The 19,295-nt window shown below is 36.3% G+C and overlaps 1 protein-coding gene across 50 annotated transcripts in view; it reads right to left on the bottom strand.

Annotated features, from left to right (window-relative positions):
* Positions 1-5,085: 5,085 nt before the first annotated feature.
* The window catches only part of Mhc (myosin heavy chain), a 100,340-nt gene continuing 86,130 nt past the window's right edge, over positions 5,086-19,295 (bottom strand). For 48 of the 50 annotated variants that reach the window (XM_069844115.1, XM_069844130.1, XM_069844101.1 and 45 more), the window contains exons 31-40: positions 18,017-18,262; positions 16,807-17,003; positions 15,596-15,945; positions 14,269-14,509; positions 13,291-13,432; positions 12,702-13,013; positions 12,272-12,439; positions 10,608-10,880; positions 9,029-9,181; positions 5,086-5,619 (exon numbers count right to left, since the gene is read on the bottom strand). In XM_069844115.1, the coding sequence (XP_069700216.1) occupies positions 5,536-5,619; positions 9,029-9,181; positions 10,608-10,880; positions 12,272-12,439; positions 12,702-13,013; positions 13,291-13,432; positions 14,269-14,509; positions 15,596-15,945; positions 16,807-17,003; positions 18,017-18,262 (2,166 nt within the window). In that variant the 3' untranslated portion in view covers positions 5,086-5,535. Of the gene's footprint in view, positions 5,620-7,758; positions 7,813-9,028; positions 9,182-10,607; positions 10,881-12,271; positions 12,440-12,701; positions 13,014-13,290; positions 13,433-14,268; positions 14,510-15,595; positions 15,946-16,806; positions 17,004-18,016; positions 18,263-19,295 lie in introns of all 50 variants that reach the window. The other 2 variants (XM_069844132.1, XM_069844133.1) reach the window with 1 other exon arrangement.

The raw sequence follows: 19,295 nt of genomic DNA, 5'->3' as shown, positions 1-19,295 counted from the left end.
CAAATTTATTTTAAGCAAATGCTCTTTTAGGGATTTAAATAAGCAAGAACTACAGACGCTGCAGAATATTACCACAGTGAAGTGGACTGAAGCATGAATTTTGTAAGACATATCCACTTATCTTCCTGTCATAGATGTATTAAAATAAAAGCATAGACTACATATGAAGTACTAAAATAGTGAGAAATTGGAGGGATAGTAAAAAAAAGCGCAATGGACAAACACGTAACTCACTGTTATAATGTTTACTCCTAAATGTTATTTATTACCTGACATTCGTTTTTAGTTGGAGAAAATCTCAGAAAAACCCAAGTAGGTAATCAGTTTAAGTGGGAATGGAACCAATGCCAAAGCTCAGCCCCAGATCAGTAGGCAACCAAACTACCACTTGAGCCACGCAAGTGGCTTATGGTCCGTCCCAAGAATCTGTAGAGTAGAAAGATGAAACAAGACCTCTGCGCATGTGGTATGTGGGAGGGCAGGGACCAATGACAGCTCTGGGGGAGGCATTGCTTGAACAAAACGAGCTTGTAGGGAGGGGATCTATAGATATTAAGAAATCTCGCCACACTTTCTGTTAATACCATTTGCTACCACGAGTATCTTGCCCCTTAGCGACCTCAAGTTGATACTGCCCGCAATACACTCCGGCACAGCTAGACTCCGCCCATTAACTTCGCCCACATGCGCAAATTTACTTCACAGATGCCTGGGACGGACCATAATATATCGTAGATATTACTAAGCTTATAATAGGTTAAGAAACTGGTTATAAACAATCATAACTAAATTTAACAGACTATTAATTTGTAAACACTTTCGTTCGAAATGCCTACTATTTTTTAAGAATAAAGTGGACATAAATAAATATCGGCATTAAAAGAAATTAATGGTTTTTCAAGGTTTCCTTCAGTCACAGAGGCGGGTGCTGGATTTGAGGTTTGCAAGTCATGATTCATCACCGCCTCAATCACCAATATCATAAACATTAATCAGGGTCTATAATCAGTCACATGAGCACAAAATCTATCTACAACACACCGTGGGAACAGAAACTCAGCAATAGTGGCAGCGGTCTACTGTCAGGGTTCGAATTAAGATTTCTGATGGGGGGGGGGGGGGATAGAATCCTAGATAAAGAATACCATACATAAAATTATTATCTTCATTCGATACGGCTCAATGCTTGGTCACACTGAGTTGTTTGTCTTGCATCTTGATCATAATAATGATAATAATAATAATAATAATAATAATAATAATAATAATAATAATAATAATAATAATAATATTCAAGAGCAGGCTTAAGATAAGTTGTGTAATTCCTAAGTTATTGATTGCTGCCAGCTTGCCGGTGATGATAATACATCAATATTATTTTATTTTATACTTTTTAAAGAATACTCGCATTAAAACAATAAAATTATATTTTGTGAGGGGGTGGTAGAAGTTATTCCTGCCAGGGATGTTAATACGAATTTATGAGAGGGGGATAACTTTCCAACAGGGGGGAAATCCCTCCATCCCCCCATTAATTCCCACTCTGCCTACTGGTATACCCACAGTTTCTAAACATGCGATATGACCACAGATGTTAAAGCGAATATAAATAAACTTAAGAAAACTTAAAAAATCTAAAATGTATGGAAACGTAAAGCAAACAATGGCTATGGAATGAGGCCAAGGATTCGCCATAGCTTACTTGGCATTCACCTTATGGTTGGGAAAACCTCGGGAAAATACCCAACCAGGTAATCAGTCCTAATGGGGATCTAACCCAAGCCGAGCGCAGCTCCAGATCAGCAGGCCAGCGAGTCTGCCGACTGAGCTACGTGGTGACTCTACAAGAGATATACAGTACAGTCCACACCTGTGGAGTAACAACTAGTGCGTCTAACCGCGAAACCAGGTGACCCCGGTTCGATTTCCGGTCGGGGAAAGTTACCTGGTTGAGGTTTTTTCCGGTGTTTTCCCTCAAACCAATATGAGCAAATGCTGGATAACTTTCGGTGCTGGACCCCGGGCTCATTTCACCGGCATTTTCACCTTCATCTCATTCAGACGCTAAATAACCTACTAAAATTATATATACATATATATATATATATATATATATATATATATATACAGTACAGAGCAAGCAGATGATGCAATTTACAAACCTAAACAATTACTCATCAGTTGAGCTGCCAGTATGCTTTTTGGCATCTTAATTTACTTCCGGTATGCCATACCGGCTCATACCGGCCCAATTCGATCACTGCTCTAAAATCATTCACGGATATGGTGTGCTTCAGCAACTTACACAACTCACACAATTTTTCTTCTCTATTCTGTCGAAGAGACATAATTGCTACCGGCCACGTTGTGGAGTCCAATAGATTGGACAATGATGGCAAATTTTAACATGATTCGCCCTCATTATTTGAAGCGTCGGCTGGAACAACGTTGTAAGTTACAAAATTTTCATTCGGCGTGTTTCCGTGTAATAATGTTGTATATCATGTTACCTTGTTATACTCTTTCGCTTGCAACTGTCCATCAATGCAGTACGTGAAATTTGTCCACTCAAAAGTTTGCTATCCTATAAGAACAACGTTGTACGTGTACACAGTTTTGCTGCTCCTGTAAATTTTACCAAATGTAACTTATAACTTTGTTCCAGCCGACGCTTCATTTAACAATCTGCTGTACATGTTTTCAATTAAACTCTCAAATCAGCCGTTTCCTTTCATATACAGTATATATTCATCCATTTACTCATAGTTTTCTGCCCAAGGACAGATCTTTCACTGCAAACCCAGCATTTTCCAATCTTTCCTATTTTCTGCCTTACTTTTAGTCCCCGCATACGATCCATCTTAATGTCGTCTATCATCTGATATCTTCTTCTGCCCCGAAAGTTTCTCCCGTTTACCATTTCTTCCAGTGCATCTTTCATTAGGCAACTATGGGTACTTACAAACTTTCCACACTCCCCCCTGCAGTGCTCTTATACACTTCCTAATCAAGTGATCGGCTTTCACTAATGTCACCCCCCCCCCCATGACTTTGTAACGCTACACTCCGTTTCTGGAATCTGTAGAGTAAATCGACGCATTTTTGGTGGAACCTATGACAAGCGAATAGACGGCCTCCCAACTAACACTCTATATGCATTTCTAGATTCGCCCATACGTGCTACATGCCCTGCCCATCTCAAACGTTTGAACTTAATGTTCCTAATTATGTCAGGTGAAGAATACAATGCGTGCAGTTCTGTGTTGTGTAACTTTCTCCATTCTCCTGTAACTTCATCCCTCTTAGCATAAAATATTTTTCTAAGCACTTTATTCTCAAACATCCTAAGCCTCTGTTCCTCTCTCAAAGTGAGAGTTCAAGTTTCACAGCCATACAGAACCGGTAATATAACTGTTTTATAAATTCTAACTTTCAGATTTTTTTGACAGCAGACTAGATGACAAAAGCTTCTCAACCGAATAATAACAGGCATTTCCCATATTTATTCTGTGTTTAATTTCCTCCCGAGTACCATTTATATTTGTTACTGTTGCTCCAAGATACTTGAACTTTTCCACCTTTTCAAAGGATAAATTTCCAATATTTCAATTTCGTACTATGTTCTGGTCACGAGACATAATCATATACTTTGTTTCTTCGGGATTTACTTCCAAACCTATCTCTTTACTTGGTTCAAGTAAATATTCCGTGTTTTCCCTAATCGTACAGGATTCAATAATAACAAAAATATAGATAGTTCAAACATTGCGTGGAAGGTTACATCGTGATTTCGAATTAATCTTTGTCATGGAAGTTTGTACATTGTTAATTTAATGTCATGTGTTGCTTTAGGTCAGTGGTCGTCAGCACTCGCTGAAATGTGCAACGGGTACGCGGTGCCGTCCCATGTACACCGTCGTGCAGCAGGGAGAGATAGAGAGCATACCCGTTGGCAGCTACGCAGTGCACTATGGTGCGCTTCGTTTTCAGCGGGTAAGAGATGCTAGCCCCAGCGTGCTCTGTGCTGACGACCCCTGCTTTAGGTGAAGGTCTAGCGTCTGACTCCAGTCATGGAAGCTTCATCATAAGTCCGCTTAATATGTACTCCAAATGAAACAATAAAACCTCGACACCAGAAGGTGAGAGAAGGGCAAAAAAATCAGCTTTAACTGCAATTAATACTTAACGTTGCTTTAGTTGTTATTAGTTTAAAGATCAGAATAATATTTTCTGTGTCAGATTTGTATTCAGCGGCAGAACCTATGATAACCTAGACTCTTTAATTATGCATAAATTCAAAGGGGAAGTTTTTACATTTTATTATTTCAATAGGTATTTTTTAAATTGAATCACTGGGCATCTTAAACTTATGTCTTATACATTTAAGTTTCAAAGAACCATGGCCCATGGGCATTCTATAAGTTAGAATAATTTCAAGGAAAAATTGTTCCGGAGAAGGGTATCGATCCCGGGACCCTTCACTTAGCGCGCGAACGCTCTACTGACTGAGCTACCCCAGGAATCATACACGATACCCTCACAATTTTTCCTTTTATATCCACACAACTCACATGAGCTGACAAGACGCCAGAACTCAGCTATGCACACAAATGATGTGTGACTTATATTGTGGCTTTCTGTTAACGTACCTCCAGTAACGAATGTATTATGCAAATCTGACTTTCAGGTAGTAGCTCCCTGTAAAGCAGGTTGAATAATTTCAAGGAAAAATTGTTCCGGAGCCGGGTATCGATCCCGGGACCCTTCGCTTAGCGCGCGAACGCTCTGCCGACTGAGCTACCCCAGGAACCATACACGACACCGTCACAATTTTTCCTTTATATCCACACAACTCACATGAGCTGACAAGACGCCAGAACTCAGCTATGAGTGCACACAAATGCTGTGTGACTTAAATTGTGGCTTTCTGTTAACGTACCTCCAGTAACGAATGTATTATGCATAATTCTATAAATTACATAAGAAGGAAATACTTCATACATTAACAAGTTAATGTATTTGTTCTTGGAATTTAGGATCTTTGTTACAGGTAAGGAAATAATATACAAAAAAATATACTCGAGATACAATAACGATATGAACTTGTTTATTGGTGCATTAAAGAAGCCGTGTATACAATGTGTGCCACGAACGCATCGCATTCACGCTCCCTCCAGATTGAGCCAGAGAACTGTGATCGAACGAAGAATAATGCATAGGGCTGTGCTGTTGATAAAGTACGTGTCTCAGAATGGCGCTCACAACCCTCTGGCTCGCTCTCCCACGCGCACCACTGTCACCAAGGGCAGTTCTCGGAATATTAATAAATACATTCATCGACAATAAAATAAATTACAAAATAATTGTGTTTGTAATAACATTATTTAAGCTTTAAACCTCTGGATATACTTTTAATCTTTCCTGTAATGCTCTTTGTGGCGCCGCAAAAGAAAAGGCTCATTTCATGTCCGTCAGTAGCAATTTTTGTTGTTGTTTTTGTTGTTGTTGTGATCATGGATTATTATTTTTTGTGATTTAGAAGTCGCCTTCTGGATGCAGATCGAATCGTGGCGGGAAGGCGCTGCCATCAAATTGCGGCCTGGGCGCCGGTTTATGAGGCTGGAAAGAAGAGACACTGCATGAATATCATAGTGCAAATGGAGGACTATATCCAGGCCTACATCTAATAAAGTATTCCAGACTTCAGACCGTAACATAGTGCTTGATAAAGTTACTTGCACTAATCTTACTTAAAACGTTACCATTATATGAGTATTCTTAAATATTAATTTAACATTTGTATTAAATCATTAAATTGATTAAATTCTAGTGGCATATGTTCTGTCGATGTTTTGTAAGACCGAAAGTGTTATAAACGTTCTGAAAAATAACAAAAGAATAATAATAGTTCTGGCTATGTGGATTAAGAATTTTAAAATAAAAATATTTAATATAATTTACATTGAATTTTAAATAAAACTGTGTATCAGTTAAGTTTAAATCTGGTTAAAAATATTATTTCATTGTAATGTATACAAAGTATAATTATTGCTTAAAAAATATTCCGATTCTTCCACATTTTATATTTATTTCTACATTTCAGTAATGCAGGAAGTGTAACAATAAATGTGAATTACAATTTTTGAACCACTCTCAATTTTAACAATGAATTACATTTTCTTTAATCAAGCTCAATTTTATTACGGTATATTGCAATTATAATTTAATGGACTGGTAAATAATTATGTTAGTGATTTAAATGTTCAAGTAAATTACTATTTCTAAGAAACTTACTGTCTTTATGTCAGAATTGCCGAAATTTATATTATAATGAAAACCTATTTCTTGAAGTATTTAATCATGTAACAGTACGTTTACGTCAAATAATCATAGTATTAGTAAAATATTTATTTAATGAGACAAGAACAGAATTATTAATATGAAAAGATGATCTCTTCATTTGCTTCAACTTCTAGAAATCAGGTGTAAAAATGTAATATTGTAGATCAAGTGAAAACAATTTTGTATATTTTAGGAACTTAACAGATTTTTGTAGCAACCGTAAAACTATCAGTACTACGATTTTTTTCAATTAAAGTATTTGTATATTTTTGCTTATTAATTTTTCTCCTTTCACTCATTTTCAGTCCTCAAAGTACGATAAAAGATTAATGAATCTGCTCTACCGTAATTAGATTATAAGGTTTGGCAATAGCAATGTTGAAAATAAAGGTTTCAAACTCAATCATATGGCCTCAACCTACTAGGCATTTTTACAAACACTTTGTACAGTGGAAAAACGTGAGGAAAATGGAGTAAGGTAAAAATAAACATCAAAACTTTTGCAAGCACCATGCCATGTACGCTATAAGGTACATCTATAGTTATAATAAAAATTAACCACTAGCAGGTACAAATGGATCAGGTTTCTGAACAAATATGTATGTTTAGTTATGCATTTTGCAGTACATGTCTGGATAAATGTATTTATTATATGGGCGCTTATTATTTATCATGAATGTTTTGAATTATCATGGTGATGGTGTCGAGAAATTTATCTGTAATATTAACCTTCACATACTGATGCCTATGACACAATATGAAGTTCGTTTATAATTCTCATTTCACTACTTATATGTCGATACAAGCATAATACGTGTCTTATTCAATAATATACATATATTATATAAAAGAAATACGTTTAGGACATAGGTACTGGGGCAATGTATGTGAGCAAGATGTACTTAAAAGGAAGGATAAAGTATGGTATTATATTCTAAGTAATAAAATAATAATTGTGAAAAAAAATGTAGATATTTCACAGACACGAATACGTATTGTTAATTAAGTAAAAGAACTAAGTAAATATATTTTCAAATTACTACAGAAATATTTAAATTACGTAAATAAAAAAGGTTTCATTATGATGCAAATAATTTCAAAACGCAATATTATGTCGTTTCGTCTGTCTGCTTCTGAAATCCGAAACAAATTGAAGACTGCAATGTTTCAATATTTGTCTCAGAGAAAAATAAATTACTGTCACTATTTACTCGGATAGGTTTACACACAGACAATGTACAGTTGATATAAGGGCATCTAAAGGCGGGTTTTAAGGTGTGGCATGTCCAGAATGCATTTATGGATAATGCTTTCCATCTAAATCTAGTTTGCTTTCTCAAGGAAATTAGGATTCTGGCAAAATAAAGACACTCAGCATTCAAATTTGGGCTGGGTTCAAACGCACGCACGACTTACAAGAGAAGTAATGTTGTTTTACTCTGCAGCAACCTTGCGGGGCTTTGCCTGAGGCTACAGGAAAAAAATACATTGCTTAGTCTGACCATCCTTCAAAATAAATTTGGATATAAGTGATATAAAATACATTGTTTAGGAGTCTGATCTTACTCCAAAATAAATCTGGGTAATAAGTGATATAAAATACATTGTTTAGTAGTCTGATCTTACTCCAAAATAAATCTAGGTAATAAGTGATATAAAATACATTGTTTAGTAGTCTGATCATACTCCAAAATAAATTTGGATAATAAGTGATATAAAATATATTGTTTAGTAGTCTGATCATAGTCCAAAATAAATCTGGGTAATAAGTGATATAAAATACATTGTTTAGTAGTCTGATCATACTCCAAAATAAATTTGGATAATAAGTGATATAAAATACATTGTTTAGTAGTCTGATCTTACTCCAAAATAAATCTGGGTAATAAGTGATATAAAATACATTGTTTAGTAGTCTGATCTTACTCCAAAATAAATCTGGGTAATAAGTGATATAAAATACATTGTTTAGTAGTCTGATCTTATCCCAAAATAAATTTGGATAATAAGTGATATAAAATACATTGTTTAGTAGTCTGATCATAGTCCAAAATAAATCTGGGTAATAAGTGATATAAAATACATTGTTTAGTAGTCTGATCATACTCCAAAATAAATCTGGGCAATAAGTGCTATAAAATACATTGTTTAATGGTCTGATCATACTCCAAAATAAATTTGGATAATAAGTTTCCTTGACTAGTAACTACAACAGTGAAATGGCATTAATGGCAGATATAATGAATGTAAAAGTTATATATATGATATGGCAATGGTATGAATTGTAATGAAACGGACTAAGGACAAACACCGCCAATTCAAAAACTAAAGCTAATTTCTCATATGTACGAGAGGTCATTTAATGAGGAATGCTATTCTTCTAATCAGCAAAATTTGTATTAAAATGTGTGATTTGTCTACATTTAATTGACTGTCAATATAAGAAATTAATTCATAATATATTCATATTCTTAATCGATAAAGTCATTGTTTAAAATCCGTTTGTTCAGACAGTCAATTTCAATATTTTGATAACGTCATAAATTCCTAACACAAACAGAAAATGTTGCTTCCATTTGAATCTATTAGTATTCTTTATGAGTGTCTACTAATTATGTGGTTGAGCTTTCCTTACCAAAGACCTCCCTCGAGACAAAGCACAGAATATGTTCAAGTCTGTACTCACCACTGGGCTGAGTGCCCGCGCCGCAGATCCTGATCGTCCCTTCGCGCGGAACTTTGCAATAGCCTGCTCGGCCAGGTCTGCACGCTCTTCAGCTTCCTCCAGTTCCTGCTGTGCCTTGCGGAATTTGGCCAGGTTGAGGGCTGCGATCTCCTCCTGCAGTCACATGGGTATAAGTAGGTTAGTAACACAATTTCCAAGAATATTTTTAAGTAAATATGTTCTCTAACTGCTTATGATGCCTGGAACTAGCTTTACAGATTGAGTCCTCTTGGGCAGGGGCAGGCATTTATGGAGATTAATTTTATCATTTGTGTTTTTTTTTTTAATATTGGTGTCGGCGGAGATGGTTGGAGATTGATTTGTACTCTTGGAGGAGATTAATGGAAATTTTGGAAAATACAATTATTTTGGAATTGGAGTATTAACTCAGTATGAATATTACTTTCCAAATAATTAACATTAAAGGTTCGTTGGATTCTGGTAAAAGTGCGGTATGGTCAATAGACAATCTTTTTTGGATTGAGACTGTATTTAACACACATTCATTAAAAACGAAAAAAACTTGCAGCCCTCAAATTAACACCTTCAAATTATTAGTGAAATGTTGAATTCTCCGCCTTTTGAGTTCATTAACGTAATCAGAACACCAGGAATACCATGTAATGTAGTCTACTTGGACATATGGCAAATTCAAGTGAAAAAAATCCAAAAAACTCAGAATATGAAATTCGCTATAAAACGACGCAATAGATAATTAGTGAATGTGTTCATATTTCGCTATTAGAACTCTATTTCGCGATTTGTCGCGATTGTTTTATCCCCTTATAATTATTAATCAGAATCACTTAATTCGTAATGATTAGTGAAAATCTGTTGTATATCTATTGTGACGTGATTTTCACGATCTCCATAAATACCCGGCCGTGCTCATGGGGAAGGAATTTTCTTATGAAATTTCGACCAGTCTACGAGGCTGGTGCCCAACCAGCATCGTGATGAATTTCGGAAGCTACGACAGGTAGCAAAATCTGCTTTCGGAAACCAGAGCCATAACAATAGGGGAGATCATGGTGCTGACCACATGATACTTCCTTTTTTTTTTGGATGATCATTCACCTCAGCTGAGACATGTGGACGTGAGGCAAGCAGCCGGCTGGTCGGCCTTATCCCTTCATGGGCTGTCGTGCCACGGATTGATTATTTTGACTGTATGGTGAATGAGATTTTGAGTTTTTCAACTGTATCTTGAGATTCAACTTCTCTGACATTTTGCAGGTTCATCCATCAGCAGGGTTTGGTTTAAGCCCTGATATGCTCGCCTATTATGTTTGTCTAGCAAACAAGACTGAAGAAAAGAAACTGCTCCAAAAAGTGCTGGTATGGCAGGTAGGCCTAATTAATATCAGTTTTCAATTAGCACAATACATCTCCAAACGTATTGCTAAATAATTACAATTGAAAGCTTTGGACACTAATTTAAAGTTTGATTAAATGATTTCTGATTTGGTAATAAATATGCAAATTCTTTGAGAGAAATTAAGTTAAAATCTAAGTGGACGAAACACAAAACGGTACTTACAGCCTCCTCAATCTGCCTCTTGTATGTCTTGATCTTCTGCTGCAGTTTGTCAACCAAGTCTTGCATACGTTCGTGGTTCTTGCGGTCCTCCTCACCCTGGAAGCTCAACTCCTTGATACGTCGTTCTGATTTGCGCAGGTTCTTCTGTGCGTCAGCATGTCGCCGCTGCTCGCCGTCCAGTTCGTTCTCCAGTTCACGGACACGCTGTTCAAGTTTCTGGATGGCCTTCTTGCCTCCCTTCAGTGCGTTGCTCTCTGCTTCATCAAGGCGCACCTGTAACATGGTCATGTATCATTTTCTGATATCCAGTTTTAGTTACGTTAGCTAAGCCATATATTTCCTAATTTCATCCAGATATATTTGCGAATTTCGGAAATAATCTAGAATTTGTCTGTTGTCATAAGCAGCCATTTATTCAACTACTGACATTCAAACATTCAAGAAAATACATATCTAAATGCAGAATTAATTCGACTATTACACTTTTAGTACGTCATACTAATTTGATCAATAAAACGGTACGAAAGGACATCTTTCGACCAATCATGTCTGTTTATCGCACAATTTTATGACTTCCCTAGCATTTGTTAATTTTTATAGCTTCCCTAGCATTTGCTTGTTTTTATCACTTTCCTAGTATTTGCTTCTTTGTTTTGCCAACATTTCAAACTGCAAATTCTTTATGGTATTATAAAATATGCTTTGCGATCGTCATTTTTTCCGCCATAGATAGTCAACTGAAAATGGTGGCTCCGTTCAAACGTTTTGGTGAAAGTAACATTAGTGAAACAGAAGTTTAGTAAATCAATTAATATCTATTTTAGTGTATTAGAATACTTTATTTCTTCTCATCTTTATGTACTTTCTTCTGTTTTTATCACCTCCCTACCATTTGTTTCTTTGTTTGCCAACATTTCAAACTGCAAATTCTTTACGTACTATAAAAACATGTTTTGCGATCGTCATTTGTTTACCGCATAGACAGTCAACTGAAAATGACGGCTCCGTTCAAACGTTGTGGTGAAGCTAACATTAGTGAAATAGAATTTTATTACGTAAATTAATATTTTATTGTATTAGAGTACTTTATTCCTTCTAATCTTTATATACTTTCTTCTAATCGTGTAATAGTCAATTAAATCATACTTGAGTTTTGATTTTCTCTAGATAAATCAAAACCTCTAATGAAATTACTGTTGATAAAACTATAGCATGATATTATTTAAGATTCATAACTAAATTTATTTATAGCGTCTAGAAATTTGTTCTGCAGAGGTATTGCCGCATAAAATTACTCTTACATTCATTTGAATGTCGTTTGAACTGATAGTCTGACATCTATGCGTAATTTTGCAAATTATATTTATGCTTTTAAAACAAATATTAATTCATTTAATTCCGGTATATTCTATCTGGGTAACAAAACTTCCGATTCGTAGAAGATCATGAAATGGGAATGATATTATTTTTATGAAATTTTTAAAGGAAAATTGCAGTGCAGAAGCGGTTTAACTTCGCTTAAGCTTGATGTACTCATATTTACAGTATAGTGTCCTTCCAAATTTTTTGAACGTGAAAAGTAATGACTTTTAGGTTAATTATGTTTCATAAGGCGTAAATTGTTGAATTGCAACTGTTGAAAGAAAATGCCAAACAACACATACCTGGAGCTCCTTGATCTGTGTCTCAAGGGCCTTACGCAGCTTCTCTTGTGTCTGTGCGTGGTCCTGCTCCGCCCTGAGCTCGTCAGCCAGTCGTGCAGCGTCAACCATTGCCTTCTTGGCCTTCTCCTCGGAATTCTTGGCTTCATTCAACAACTCATCCAGGTCAGACTGTGAATGACATGAAAACAATATTTTCAGAAATTTCTTGTCAAATTGCATCTAATAGCGATTCCTGTCATGTATAACTTTCTATGACTGTTCACAGTTCATGCTTCCATAACGTTTTATTTCGGTAGGTAAACAGATTTGGAACTAAGAGCATGTTATAATAAAAATGTCGTAATTCTAAATTCTATTAAAATTTGAAAAAGGAAATATAAATTTCAATCGTCAGTAATAATTTATTTATCAGGAATAATACAGCACTTACATGCAGAGTCTGCAGTTCGGACTCCAGTTTCCTCTTGGCAGCGGAGATGGATGTGTTCTGGGCAGAAAGCTCATTGAGCTGCTCGTGGGCATCGCTGAGCTCTTGTTCAGCCTGTCGTCGGCCGCGGTCAGCCTGTTCCAGAAGTGTGCGAGACTCTTCCAGTTCATTCTGGAGAGCATTGGCACGGCGTTCTGAGATGCCAAGCAGTTCACGGGCATCGTCACGTGCACGCTGTTCCTCCTCAAGGGCGGTCTGGACGTCCTTGAGCTGCTGCTGGTAGCGCTTGATGTTCTTCTGTGACTCGGCATTAGCCTAATAACGAAGATATCAATAATGAAACTGGACACTATAAAGGAAACAAGTCTCATAAATATTTTATATGATAGAAAAAATTGGTATTAGGAACTATCCATAAACATGAACTACTAAAAAGGGTACAATTTTATAATACACAAAAAATCCTCTACTGTCACTAATAATATCAATATTCGAATATGATTGTTTTTAGAAAATGATACAATTTTATAGAACTTAGAACTTTCTAAGAGCTTGAATATTTCGCTTGGCATAAGAACTCAATAGTAGTCACCTTGTTGGCGTGGTCCAGAGCAATCTCGAGCTCATTGATGTCAGCTTCCAACTTCTTCTTCAACCTGAGGGCCTCAGCCTTACCCTTGGCCTCGGCTTCCAAGCTGGCCTGCATGGAATCCAGAGCACGCTGGTGGTTCTTCCTAAATAACAAAATAAAATATGCTTCAGTATATACTTTGAGTTGAAGTGCTTCAGAAATATAAAATAAATAACATCTTTTAGTTCTTTACGAAAAAGATTCCCATGAGACAAGTTTGAAACATTAGAAAAGTTATGGTATTTTTGTATTCAATATTTATGTCGACTAAGTCTTAATTTATTATACTATGTACTGTAGTGGCAAAAAAACCGGACCGACTCTTGTAGCTGATTTCAGAGCCTTGTTCACTCCAGAGCACTATAGGCTGGTAACTAAGACTTTCGTGGTTCGAATCCTGCCTGGGAAGGAAACTTTTTTTGTTCCTTATTCAAATTTATTCCCAATACTTTTTGATTGCAGCGATATTTTACTACTTAATTAACTTATTATTCCCAGAACATGAATTTTACCAGCAATCCAAAAGTATTGGGAATAAATTTGAATAAGGAACAAAAATAAGTTTCCTTCCCAGGCAGAATTCGAAGCACGAAAGTCTTAGTTACCAGTCTATCGTGCTCTGGAGTGAACAAGGTTCTGAAATCAGCTACAAGGGTCGGTCCGGTTTTTTGCCATTGCTGTTCATTACTACGGTTAATTGTAATGTCAATGAAGGAAAATAGAAAGAAATAAACATATTCCCTTTCAGATATTTTTCTGGAAGGAACCAGCGAAAATAAGGATTGGTATTCCAAAATACATTACTGAGACTTGAACAGAAGATTTCCGGCATTAAAAACAAGAATTCATATAATATATCACTATATTCATTAATCCAAGTCCGCCTCTTCAATTGTGTAGTCCATAGAGTTTAAGCATTGTCCTTCATAAAATTCTAACCTGGTGTTTTCGAATTCCTCTTCCTTCTCCTGGATGCGGCGGTCGATTTCCTGGCGCACCTGAGACAACTCAAGCTGGCTGCGCAGCACCTTGTTCTCCTCCTGTTCCAGAGCAGCCTCAGCCTCTTCCAGAGCGGCCTGCAGCTCGTCCTTCTCAACCTCCAGACGCTTCCTGGCCTTCTCGATCTCATGGATGTTGCGGCCACCCTCACCGATCTGGTCCAGCAGATCCTTGACCTCATCTGAAATAGAAGCATAGCAAGATTTAATATATCTTTCAATTTTAAACTCAATTTAATGAGCTGGCTGAAATGTTAGATATAAAATACTGTCTATTTTTTCCCCTAAATATGTATCTTAACAGAACTTTTGATTCCTAAAATAATTGCGAAGATTATTTCAAATACAGTGGAATATAATCTCTTCAGCTTCCCATGGTTCAGCTCCATCAGTAGCTGTTTAAGTAGGAAATTATACTTCGAAACAAAATCGCATTAAAATACTTGTAAGGTGCAGCAAAAGGAGTTATCTGTGGTAACAGGTACGTAGGTAACTTTGAATTCAACAGTTATTTTATTTTGGAATATGTATGATAAGCCTGTGTTAAATTTTAACGTACCTTGTTAACATGTTTCGACCTATTTTGGGTTATCTTCAGGACTAGTCGTTGTTGGTGTTGGTGCCTCTTGTTTCCTGTGTGGGTGCGTTCGTAGTGTAGAGTCAAAGAGTGTATGTGTTTTGAAATTGAGTTGTGTGTTGAGAATATCGTTGGGGTGTATTTTCGTGTGTCTGTATATTTCATATTATTCTAGTGTGTTGAGTTTCTGGCTTTTTGGTTGAATGTGCAGTATTTCCATGTCTGTGTTGATGTCTCTGTAGGTGTGGTTGGCATTTGTGATGTGTTCTGCATATGTGGAGGTGTTTTGTAATTTTATTATGGCTGTGATGTGTTCTTTGTAACGTGTTTGAAATCTTCTGCCTGTCTGTCCTATGTAGAAGTTGTTGTAGGTGTTACATTTGAGTTTGTATACGCCTGTGTGGTTGTATTTGTTTGTTTGTGTTGTTTGTGAGATGTTTTTGTAGAGTGTTATTTGTTCTGTATGCGATGTTGTAGTTTAATTAAAATTTAACACAAGAAAGATTTATCATACATATTCCGAAGTAATACAGTGTTAAAAGTTGTGTAATCAAGATGTATAATTTTATGCGCAATATAAAAAAAATGCTATTCACACTCGGAAAAGTGACACCGCGAAAAGAAGAAAAAGTTCTTGGAGAAAAGTACTTTGCAAGAGTCTGTCATTATTGAGTGTCTTTAGAGTGCTTACCAGCCAAGTTCTTGTTCTCACGGCGCACAGCCTCCAGCTGCTCCTGGCCCTCCTCGTAGGCACCCTTGAGACGGAACAGCTCAGTGGAATAGTTCCTGCACTCCTTCTGGCTGGCATCAAGCTCAGCAGCCAGGTCGTCAACCTTGAGCTTCCATTCACCAATGATCTTGTCAAATGCCTTCTGTTTCTTCTCGGCAGCATTGGCAATGGCAGAAGCGCGGTCGACCTCCAACTGCAAGTCCTCGACCTCAGTGGCCAGCCTCTGCTTGGTCTTCTCAAGAGCGACAACCTTCTGGTTCAGAGACTCGATGGTCTCCTCAGCCTCAGCCAACCTGGCCTGCAGTTTGCGCCTGTGAGGAAGAGTGACACATAAGAGATACTTTTCTGGAAGTAATAATACCAAGCAATAACATTATATAACTACCACAAAAATTCCAGGCAGTTTTTGCTAATTCATTCTAAAAAACAGAAATTCTACCTACTGTACTCCAACGGACGAGATGTACATTACAGCAGCTACACTAAAAGGCGTAAATATAGTAATGTTACTAATTTCGGCGAGGGTTATAACTTGAGCCATATAACTGATGTCACAAGATGCATTCCCAACGCCATAATAAAACGACACTTCATGTGATACAGAAAGTTCCTTGTAAGAATAAACTGTGCTGCCATCGTTGAATACTTTTATCCCGTTCATATTCTGTAAAATGAATAGAAGTTGCAAGAACTCTACCGCAGAAATCTTTCTGTATCACTTCGAAGTCATTTGCTGTCTGGAAGTGATGTTAAAAATGGGAAAAGTACAGGTGTCGGAGCTTAATGAGTACAAAAAACCCATTAAGTTAACCAAGTTAATTTATTATCAGTCCTCTAATTAAGAGAACTTACAATATATTAAATATAATAAATGAAAGTGTAGCTTATGGTTAATGGCATCAATAAAGTTAAGTTATATATACATCGTGCAGCCTACAGTATCAGCTTTGCTATAATGAAGATTCATTGATACTGACATTCTTACATACTCTACATTACTCAACACACAGGTTAGGGAGGGTTGCTCGTCAAAGTTCTGATTCTGCGCCTAGGAAGAACAAACCAAAATTCAAGAAAAAATGTGATCTTAAAAATGTAGTTAATTAATCCTGGAAGCAGACAAGCGATTGGTGAACTCACTGTTATCTGTAAGTCCAGATTGTTGTACTTACTTGGCTTCCTCGAGTTCTTCAGCGCGAGCCACACCCTCGGACTCGTACTTGGAGCGCCACAGCTGGGCTTCGGCATTGGCCTTTGAGAGCTGGCGCTGGATGTCAGCCTTGCCCTCAGCCTCCTCCTCTACCTGCTCGCGCAGGTTGTCGAGATCGTGCTCCAGGTTGCGGAACTTGCCCAGGAGGGTTGCACGTTCCTGAGGAGAGCAAAATTAAACAAATCAGTGATGGATACAAGTCTACACTAGAGAATTATATTATAATCTACGCTCTAGAACTACAACCTCCGAATTACAAAAAAGTAATTGTATAGGCCTATTGTGATTTTTTTACTCGATTTTGGACCTATGACCTAGAGATAGGAGTTCAATTCTGATGTACATAATTTGCATGTAGAAATTGGTCTTCTGTTGACTATTATGAGTGGAGGGGTTTTAATTTAATAGTTCTGAGATTTGAATTTAACATATTATTGTAATACCGTTATTTACATTTATTTATTTTAACAATCCTTCTTGCTAACTTTAGAGCTGAAATAATTTAATGGAATGAAACATTTTATTTGTAAGTCATAAGTACTCAAAATGTTTTATCAATCTTAAGCCTGATAAGAATTATTCGAGAACAAAGAATATTCAAAGGAGACTTTTCTTGAGACATTAAATTTGACTTGTTTATGAAATAAGTGTAGTATTTCGAGATTATTTATATTTTTAAATACCATATTATAGGCAAAGAACATTTTTCGTATTGTTACTTCTCTAATAATTGAGGGGTTGGATGCAAGAAAGGCACTTCTCTCAAATGCAAGTTTTGAGAAAATTGATGTTGAAAATTCAAACCGTAATAATGTTATCTATGCACACCTTTACGTTTTGGGTACTCCTGACCTCTATGATCACAGTATTGAACTACAATTTAGTGATCATATGCATAACAGATCAGAGAACACACTAAAGCGTTTTACTCAGAAAGGGTACATCCTCTAAAATGACCTTCTTGCATCTAGCCCCTCAATTATTATAAAAATAGGAAGGATCGCATTAGAAGTAGTTTATTATAGGACGATAAAATAAAACATAATTTTTAATAATGTTAAAAACAAAAAATGAGACGATTGTAATGAATATTACATTTAGTAAAAACATATTACCGGTACACCATGAGTAAATAATCATGAATTCTATGGAAATAATTGAAATTCACTCACCCTGGACTCCTCATCAGCCAGACGCTTGGTGTCCTCGAGCTGGGTGGTAAGGGAGATCTTGAGCTTGCTGAGCTGAGACACCTGGGACTCAGCCTCCTCCAACTGCCTCAGCAGGTCAGAGTTCTCAATGGACAGCTTCTTCTTGGCGGCATCAAAGTCATTGAGCGTGCGGTTGGACTCATCCAGTTTGCCCTGTACCTCGTTGAGCTGGTGCTGCAGCTGCTTGGCAACCTTCTCAGCAGCAGCCTAAAATTGAACAATTATTTTCCAAAATTTTAATTTGTGTCATAGAGTAAATGTATGATGACATAAAAAGAATACGACTTTTCTACATAGTTTATGACAATGACGATGGACATATCAAATAGGATGAAATAGAGATTTTTACCTTTCAGTCTACAAAGAAATATGATTTATTACACCCTGTGTCTTTGCCATATCTATTTTCGTTTCATTCTGCTTTGCCGATGGCACATCGCGGATTTTGTGTATGTCGATATTGTCGGTATTATTATTTGTTTGTAAACGAGATCTTCCTACAAAGATATCTCAAATTTATAGAATACGCTTTTCTTTATTCTGTAAAAATAGTGAATGAATGATTTATTTCATTTTTTTACAAAAGCCTTACAATCCAGCATACAGTGTAAGGAACACACTACTTGAAACAGGAGTGACCAACATTACTAATATCTTCATCCTCGTTTTACTCACAGACTAAACTATTCACGATATTATTCGTTTGTTAAATGTTTTACTGTGTCTACAGTGTTCCCATCTTAGGTTTCAAAACACAATAAGTCCCTCATTCTAGGGATATTACATGAAAATCACATTTTTAGAATCCAGTATTTATTAACCGTTTGGTACTTTTCCCGAGAGATTAATAAGATAATTGCTTATTTCTTAAGTTAATAGCAACTGTATTTTGAAAATGAGGAAAATTATGTTTTACTTTCGTTAGCAGATGGTTATCTTAATGCTTTGTGACAGCACTGAAAATTCTTCGTATTAAACAACATTATTTTCGCCTTTTCTTTCAGATTAAAGTGTTCATATTGATTGAAAATCTTGATTGATAATAGGCTAAATGAAAATTAGTTATCTCATCTCTTATGTTACTTGAAACATAAAGAGTTTTGAATTTTAACGAAATAACACGAATGATTTTAAATGGCATATATAAATTTATGACCATGAAACTGTCCAGAAATGCAACTTATACACAAGAAGGAACTTGGAAAAGAGCGAAAAATATTTATGGTGCATCTTAAACTTG

The sequence above is a fragment of the Periplaneta americana genome, chromosome 13 (genome assembly GCF_040183065.1).
Source record: "Periplaneta americana isolate PAMFEO1 chromosome 13, P.americana_PAMFEO1_priV1, whole genome shotgun sequence".
Classification (NCBI taxonomy): domain Eukaryota; kingdom Metazoa; phylum Arthropoda; class Insecta; order Blattodea; family Blattidae; genus Periplaneta; species Periplaneta americana.
The sequence above is the reverse complement of the archived record's forward strand: the minus strand, read 5'-3'. Positions and strand labels throughout refer to the sequence as shown.